We start from the raw sequence: 9107 nt of genomic DNA on the forward strand, positions 1-9107 counted from the left end.
GAAGTGAAAGTATATAATGGCATTTTTTGATGGGTATGTTATCACAGATCTCCAATTACACGAGCTTTGTTCTAACAATATGAAAAAAGCATTAACTCTCGCGCTTAGTGAAGCACATGAGATTTTAAGAGTCTTAACACAATAGTCCTATCATGCTCTTGGGACAGTCGGATTGAGTGAGGCGAAGCTGCAGGAAGAATGTATACACGCAACATTGGTTGATGTTTCCAACTTGAATTCAAAGGATTTGGTACAGCAGTTTTTGTGAAGAATTAAGAAAATATAGGCGTGACATTGTTGAATCAACAAAGTTATGCTAAGTTTGCACGATAGAGGAAAAGGGGAGGTGTAGCTATGAACAATCCATGTACAGATGCAATTTCATTGTACTTGTGCTTTGTTTGAAACTAATGGATGTTGTATGTAGACATATATTATCACTAATGATGGCTAGACAAATTTCTTCATTACCCGATCATTACATCCTACACCGTTGGACTATACATGCTCGACATCGTAACATTGGGGTTGGCAATATTGTATTTGGAAGAAACCTCACAAGCTGTGAAGAGAAGATTAATTTGTTGAAATCTTGGGCTTTAAGAGCAAAATTCAATAATGCGCTCGAGCTTGCATTTGATTCAGAAGAGAGGATGCAGAAATTAGATAATGTGTTAACAAAATTCATAGAATCACTTGAAGAAGAAGTTAGAGAAACAGAAACAGAAGATAATCCTCAGATTTTCGTACCCATTTCACATACAATGGAGCACATTCCTCAGATTACAGTTCGTGATCTTGATAGATCTGCAAGGACTAAATGTCGTCCACGCAATGCTACTAGAATTCAGTCAGGCTTAGAACAAGCACAAGAAAAGAAAGAGAGAAAAAAGCGTATATGTAGCAGATGTGGTGAACTCGGGCATTATAGAACTAGCTGTAAAGTCAACTTGCCAAGGTATAATTAATTTTTTTTCATATGTAGCTCATTGGTGAATTTCTTATATGTTTAGCTTTTTTCCATATCATACATCAGAATATTTAAGATTAATGAGAATAGGGTTGTTACAATTCCTACAGTCCACGTAAATCTATATCATGCACATTTGACTAAATGACCTCACGTATAGCTGCACTTATGGTTTTAGTAATACAATACAATTAACCTTATCAATGTATTGTCTCATTTGATTTAGATATGTCATGAAATTTGCAGCTAACCCAAGTTGTGAAGAAGAAGAAGAAGAATCTTGTAGAAGCTGCTGATTGTTCAAAGATGGATTGTTCAAAGCTGGATTGTAGAAGCTGCTGATTGTTCAAAGCTGCTGATTGTAGTTGCTGCTGATTAGTAGAAATGCAAATGTGTACCAATATTGCTTGCTTTAGTATTGCAGACTAGTAGAAGCTGCTGATTGTGAACTCTGATTTGAAGATAGCAAATGTGTTCCAATGCATAATGTGAACTTTATTTTTGTATTGCAGACCAATATTGCTGCTGATTGTGAACTCTATTTTTGTGTTCCAATGCTATGTGTTATTTTTGTATTGCAGACCAATATTGCTGCTGATTGTGAACTCTATTTTTGTGTTCCAATGCTATGTGTTCCAATGCTATATTGTCATCATTTGAAGATGCAAATGTGTTCCAATATTTTTGATTTTGAACCTGTATCTGAGTAGTAGAAGCTGCTGATTGTAGTTGCTGCTGATTAGTAGAAATGCAAATGTGTACCAATATTGCTGGCTTTAGTATTGCAGGCTTTAGTATTGCAGACTAGTAGAAGCTGCTGATTGTGAACTCTGATTTTGATGACAATCCAGCTTTGAAACTTGTATCTGATTGTAAACTTCTGATATGTGTTCCAATGCTATTTTTGTGTTCCAATGCTATATTGTCATCATTTGAAGATTTTGATGAAGCTGAAGGTAAACATGTGCACTTGCAATGTTACACAAACAAAAGCAAAGCAAATAAGGTGCTAACTTATGAGATGAACACAGGCATTGTTACAACGAAATGCAACTTTGTAAAGCTAACCCAACTCACAGTAAATGTTACAACATGCGCCAAACCCAGTACAAAACTAAGTACAAAACTAAGGTACATTGAAGAATCATACACGAATCACATCACATATTTCCCCCAATAGAAACCAACAAACACTGCAACAATACATACTAGAAATATTAAAATTGTAAACACTGAACCTAATAGAAAAACATAGATGGAGGAAATAGCAGTTTCCCCATGTTTCCCCTTGTCCTCAAGAAGATTATGCCCCTCTCGAAACATTTGTTCTTGAACACAAACATATGGCTGCACATGGCTTGAGCTGGATGCTGAATCACGCTCGCTTAAATGCTTCTCTCATTCACTCAAAGCCTTTTCATACGTTGCATACCCTTTGTAGGAGGCTTTTGGGAATCTATCAACTTGAGATTTGCATTCCTCCTAATTATTAAAAATGCCACAACGTCGACCTCTCTTTACAACATAAAAACTCTTTCTTGCCATTATATCACCTAGAAATTTGTGTCTTGAAAATAGATTATCAATGCAAAAAAGACAATTTGTTCTCTACCCAAATAAATACTTCAGTTTTGTACTGGGAAAAAAAACTAGTGTAAATCTACTATAGTCATCAGCATTAAAATGTCAAAAATGCCCCTGAAGAAAAAAAAGATTTGCTTTATATCAATCATTAGAATTGTTAGGAACAAACCAACTCTTTCACCTCTACAGGTCTGCAGATCAAGAAAATGGCTGCCAAAAACCCTATAGGGGGATTTATAAAATTAACCCTGGAAAAAAGATTCATGAGAAGACCACTAAAAGCTCAGATTTGCTTTATATCAATCATTGGAATTGTTAGGAACAAACCAACTCTTTCACCTCTGCAGGTCTGCAGATCAAGAAAATGGCTGCAAAAAACCCCATAGGGGGATTTATAAAATTAACCCTGGAAAAAAGATTCATGAGAAGACCACTGAAAGCTCAGATTTGCTTTATATCAATCATTAGAATTGTTAGGAACAAACCAACTCTTTCACCTCTGCAGGTCTGCAGATCAAGAAAATGGCTGCAAAGGTAACAACATGATAGAAGTTGCCAACAATTACCTCGCCATCACAGTACTGCAGAAACAGGAAAAGGAGAAAATTTACAAACAGAGCTCGCAAACCCTGAACCTGAACCCTGAACCAGAGAACCAACGCATTCCTAGAATGCAGCATAATACACACTTCCGTTGGCAAATCATCACAGCTTCTCCAAAATTTTTTTAAAGTAACTAAAGTAAAAAAGGAAACTTGATCACTGTAATCAAAGTCAATGATAAATAGAGAAAAACAAAAGTAATAAGAATGATGATGATGACAACGATCATGATGATAATGATGACAAGAAGAAACAAACAAGTCAGTATTGCTTAAGTAACACTATAAAGACCGCTCAGTTCTACCCCAAATTAAAGATTAATGAAGAAAAAAATCGGATGTTGAGAATGGAAAGAGCTGAAAATTGGAATACCTTGACGTTAGCTCATCTTAAATGAAGAAAAAAATCGGATTAATGTAGGAATCATGTAACTAATCAGCAAAATGGAATACCTAGCCACATTAGGGATGTTGGGAATGGAAAGAGCTGCACATGACCATTGTACGAGCACATAAATTCAAATTCAATCAGATGTTGGGAATGGAAACTGACCTAGAGTGGCGGACTGGATCTCGTGGATTGGATTCGTGGCCAGGGACTGGATCTATCTTCTCATGGAGGAGGAGCTCGTGGCAGGTGGTGGGGGGAGTGGATCTCGTGGAGGAGTAGCTCGTGGCGGGTGGCGGGGGAGTGGATCTCGTGAAGGAGTAGCTTGTAGCGGCAAAAGAGAAGGGTTGAGAGATCTGAGAGAGATCGAGAGGATGAGGAAGAGGGATTGAGAGATCTGAGAGAGATCAAGAGGGTGAGGAAGAGGGATTGAGAGATCTAAGAGAGATGGAGAGGAAATTAGGGAGAGGAAATTGGGGAAGACGAGTTTTTGGGGAAGAGAGCGTTGGGCAGTGCTTTATGAGAATCGCGATGGTTTTTTTTCAAAAACACCCAAGTATCCACACGAGGAAAGCGAAATCTCCAACGGCAACTCCTAATGCTATCTCCACCGAAGCCGAGAACTCCAAGAACTAAGCTTCACACAAGAATCTTCCTCCACCAAAAAACCCTAGATCTGAAATCTGGGCTCTGATACCACTTGTTGCGCGCAGCGGAAATTTCGGCAGCACTTCGGCAGCACAACAAGAGAGTCAGATTGCAATAAGAATTCTCGTCTCACCAAGGAAACAAGAATCTGAAGTGAATAACTCAACAAAGTGAGATATCGACTCTTCCTCTCATCAGTTCTAGGACTGACCTGTCGAGGGATCCTAAAAAGCTATTACAAATCATACAAAAACGATACAACCAATTTTACATGGTTCGGCAAATTGTCTACGTCCACGGGGCAATGAGGGGGGAGATCTACTATTAGAGGGAGAGATTATAACTAGGGTTTACAATTACTCACAACCTAAACCCTCAAACAAACTCTCAGATCCCTCACAATATCTCTCTACAAAAGCACAAAGCCTGCACACAAAAAACTCCTCTTGAATTCTGTGTTTTTCTTCTGCAGCCGCCGCTACGAACTTTTCCTCTGCTTTTCGCTTTTGTTCCGCAGTCGCACAAAAAACCAAAACTGCCTTGCACTTTTCCCACAGCCAAGCCACCTTGCACCCCTCAATTGCATGCCAACCTAGGTCAATTAACTAGGTCTATATATATGCAAAGAACAAACGGGTGGGCCAGTGATTGTCCAGAAAACAAAATGAAACCGCATCCTTTTTTCTTTTTTTTTCTTTGTCCGCTGGACTCAGGACTTAGCTCTACCGTGTGAATTGTGGGTGTGAATTGTTTCACGCACATGGCTGGGTCCCACTCACAATTCTCCACCTCGATGAAGTTTTATCAAAACTGAGACGACACCAACCAAACCAAATGTCCCACAAGTTGAGACCCAAACGAGAATGCAAACACTCTCCAAATGTCGGTATCAACTCACAAATCGGCTGCATCATAAAGACTGCCTACGTATCCTCTTGCCCAAGGAATCAAGCCTTACGTAGTTCACCCAAATGGTCGTCAACGTCCTCAACAATCACGAATATTCAACAAGCTTCGACAATGATCAAACTTGTTGCTCGGAAACACCTTAGTGAGCATATCCGCCGGATTATCCTTCGTGTGGATTTTCACAATTTCCACATCGCCATCTTCAAGAGCATCCCGAACGAAGTGATAACGAACGTCAATGTGCTTCGTCCGCGCATGAAAAACCTGATTCTTCACCAAATAGATATCACTCATTCTATCACAAGAAATAGTGACAGACCTCTGCGGTATATCAAGTTCCTCCAAAAGTCCTTAAAGCCAAATAGCCTCCTTCATAGCCTCCGTAACTGCCATATACTCTGCCTCCGTCGTAGACAAAGCCACCGTCAACTGTAAGATGCATCTCTAATACACCGGTGCATGGGTCAAAGTGAACACATATCCCTTCATAGACCAATGCTTATCCAAATCTCCAGCATAATCTGAATCAACATAACCAATGCATAGCTACCCACCTGTAGTGTCTCATTCATAAACCAAACCAACATTGAGTGTACCTCGAATGTACCTCAAAATCCCTCTCACGGCGTCCCAATGACCCACTCCTGGATCATGCATGTATCTTGAAACCATGCTCACTACCTGTGACAAATCCGGCCTCGTACATACCATCACGTACATCAAGCTCCCAACTGCACTCGCATATGGAGTCTTCGACATCAACTCTCGATCTTCAATTGTCTTCGGTGAAAGACCAACTGAAAGCTTCAAATAGGCTCCCAAAGGTACACCAACTGGCTTCGTATCCAAGCTAACATGGAATCGTTATAGAACCTTCTTCAAATAAGCCACCTGTGTCAAACAAATTCTGCCCTTCTTCTTGTCTCTGCCGATCTCCATTCCCAAAATGCATTTGGTCTCACCTAAGTCCTTCATCTCAAACTCATTTGAAAGCTGAACTTTCAACTCATCTATAGCCGACCTGGAAGTAGAGGTAACCAACATGTCATCAACATAAAGTAACAAATAGATGTACGCACCTCCTTTTAACTTGCGAAAATATACGCAAGGATCAAACTGGCTCCAAGTGTACGAATGAACAATCATAAAACTATCAAATCGCCTATGCCACTGTCGAGGAGACTGCTTCAAACCATATAGCGAGTTTTTCAACCTGCAAACCAACTTATCTTTCCCTACAGCTCGGAATCCCAATGGCCGAGTCATATATATTTTTTTCATCAAGATCACCATGAAGAAATGTCGTCTTCACATCCAACTGATCTAACTCTAAACCATACTGTGCCACCAAGGCTAACAAAATCCGAATCGAAGAATGCTTCACCACCGGAGAGAAAATCTCATTATAGTCAATACCTTCCTCCTGTGCATAGCCCTTCGCAACCAGCCTAGCTTTGAACCTCAATGGAATGCCCTCAATGCCCTCCTTCTTCGTGTATACCCACTTGTAACCAATTACCTTCCGCCTCTTTGGGAGCTCAACAAACTCCCATGTATCGTTCTTATGAAGAGATTTCATCTCCTCCTGTATAGACACCTGCTACGAATCAGCCTCTGAACTCTGCTCGGCCTCTCTGAATATAGTAGGTACCAACTCATCGATACTCTCCACAAAAAGTGCATACGCAACTGTGTCGACATACCATGCTGGCATCTGTATGTTTCTCGTCTATCTCCGAACCGCAATCGAATCCTGAACCTGAGTCGTCAGTCCCTGATCTTGCACATTAGTACTCTGGTCCCTGATCTTGCACATCAGTACTCGTATCCCCTGTGTCATCGTCGTGCTCGCCTGGCGTCACCTCAGTCGGCACTCTAATGGATAATGTACCATCTGGATAATGTGGAGCTACATCGATCTTCACCACCTACGATATCTCCTCCGTCGGGTCGCTCTCCACCTGATGAGAGCTGGAAAGCTTCAAGATAGAAGCCTCATCAAACGTGACGTCCCTACTCAGCACAATCTTCTTATCAACTGGATCCCAAAGCTTGTATCCCTTGACACCACGCTTGAATCCTACAAATATGGTCTTCCTAGCTCGAGGTTCTAATTTATCTGTTCTCACATGATAAAATGCAGGGCACCTAAATACCTTGAGCTGGTCATAATCTCGTACTGGCTCTCCCGACCACTTCTCCATTGGGGTCTTCCCCTCAATCGCAGATGAAGGCAGCCTGTTAATGAGGTGGCTCGTATATGTAAGTGCCTCAGTAAAGACCCCAATGGAGACAAGATTCAACCTCTCTGCCACCCTATTTTGCTGTGGTGTATGACTAACTGTGAAGTGTCTCTCTATGCCCTCATCTCGATATAGCTGCTGAAAGGGGTCAGAAGTATACTCACCACCGTTGTCGGATTGCAACGTCTTGATCTTTCTCCCAGTCTGCAGTTCTAATCTCTTTTTCCACTCCACGAATATATCTAGGACTTCACTCTTATGCTTTATGGTGTACACCTAACAATGCCTAGAATAGTCATCAACAAACATGACGAACCAATATCGACCACCAAGTGATGCAGTCTTGGTAGGACCCCAAACGTCTGTGTGCATGTAGTCCAGGATGCCCCTCATCTGATAAATGGTAGTCCCGAACTTCACCTTCGTCTTCTTGCCAAGAACACAGTGCTCACAGAACTCAATCTTCCCATTCTTGGCTCCCTTCAATAGCCCCTGCTTGCATAATGCCTGCAGTGACTTTTCACCTGTGTGCCCCAACCTATAGTGCTAAAGTCTGCTCATGTCCGCTTCTGAAATAACCGAAGCAACCTGGCCAATCTCGGTGCTTCCCTTCAGATAATACAAATTCTGATTACGGGCTCCCTTCATCACCACTAATGATCCCTTAGTAACCTTCACTACAGCGTTTTCGAAAGTCACCTTGAATCCCTTCGCCTCCAAAGCTCCAACTGAGATAAGATTTTTTTTCAGTTGAGGAACAAATCTCACCTCCTTCAACTCACGGACTACTCCATCATGCATCCTAATCCGCACGGTACCTATCCTACAAATGCCATAGGATTGATCATTTCCTATGACAATAACACCCCGGTCGACTTTCTCAAAAGATGCAAACCAGTCTCGCCTAGGGGTCACATGATAAGTAGCGCCTGAATCAAACATCCAATCTGATGCATCCACATGGTTCACCCCCAGAGTAATCAGTAGAGAAAAGCACGAATCATCGGAATCATCGCCTTTCGCAATATTCACTTCATTGGTCTTTGGGCCCTTTTTCTTACCATTCTCTTTCTCCTTGAGCTTCGGGCAGTCTCTCTTCCAATGTCCCTACTTGTTACAGAACGCACATTAGTTCTTTGCTAATTGGTGGCGGCTTCTTGACTTTGACCTCCCTCTATTACCACCTTTCGGATATGGGCTTCTACCTCTCGTCGACAAGACATCGCCTGAAGTGCTAGCACGGGAAGTCTCCTTATCCTTCCTCCTCAAATCATAATTGGTCAATGCGTTAGTCACTTCACTATAGCTGATAGAAGATCTCCCGTTCAACAAAGTGAGCATGAAGGTATCATACTCCTCATCCGGTAAGGAGCCCAACAAAATAATCGCCTTGTACTCATCCGATATCTTCTCATCAACATTCGCCAAGTCTGACAACAACTTAGTGTAGTTGTTCACATGAGCCGCTAGCGAGGTGCCTCTGGACATCTGAAATCTGAAGAGTCTTCGCAGCAAGTGCAACATGTTCTCAACACTCTTTGTGAGATACTTGTTATTGAGAATTTCCCACATCTTCATTGCAGACGTCATCCCAATCACATCATATTTCATCTCCTGTTCTAATTAGGACCTGATCACCCCACAAGTGTTCCTATTCATCTTCTCCCATACCGCCTCTTCATATTTAGGTGGCCTCTCGTGGATCATGATGGTCTCTTCCAGATTCTGAGCATTGAGTGCGCATCTTGTACGTCGCTCATCCA

At 41.5% G+C, this 9107-nt stretch overlaps 1 protein-coding gene and 1 long non-coding RNA gene across 2 annotated transcripts; one reads left to right on the forward strand and one right to left on the reverse strand.

Moving 5' to 3' along the window:
- On the forward strand, positions 424-1511 carry LOC109849582. The gene is made up of 2 exons (XM_020419432.1): positions 424-958; positions 1217-1511. The coding sequence occupies exons 1-2, from the start codon at positions 444-446 to the stop codon at positions 1218-1220; spliced, it is 519 nt and encodes a 172-aa protein (XP_020275021.1). The 5' UTR covers positions 424-443; the 3' UTR covers positions 1221-1511.
- On the reverse strand, positions 2078-3872 carry LOC109849583. The gene is made up of 2 exons (XR_002249171.1): positions 3710-3872; positions 2078-3135 (listed from the first exon to the last, which is right to left on the reverse strand). It is a non-coding gene; the product is annotated as an uncharacterized LOC109849583 (long non-coding RNA).

This window comes from Asparagus officinalis, chromosome 7, assembly GCF_001876935.1.
Source record: "Asparagus officinalis chromosome 7, Aspof.V1, whole genome shotgun sequence".
Classification (NCBI taxonomy): domain Eukaryota; kingdom Viridiplantae; phylum Streptophyta; class Magnoliopsida; order Asparagales; family Asparagaceae; genus Asparagus; species Asparagus officinalis.

Bases quoted from the DNA above. Each gene is read 5' to 3' on its own strand.
- LOC109849582 (XM_020419432.1), top strand. From the start codon at position 444: ATGATGGCTAGACAAATTTCTTCATTACCCGATCATTACATCCTACAC.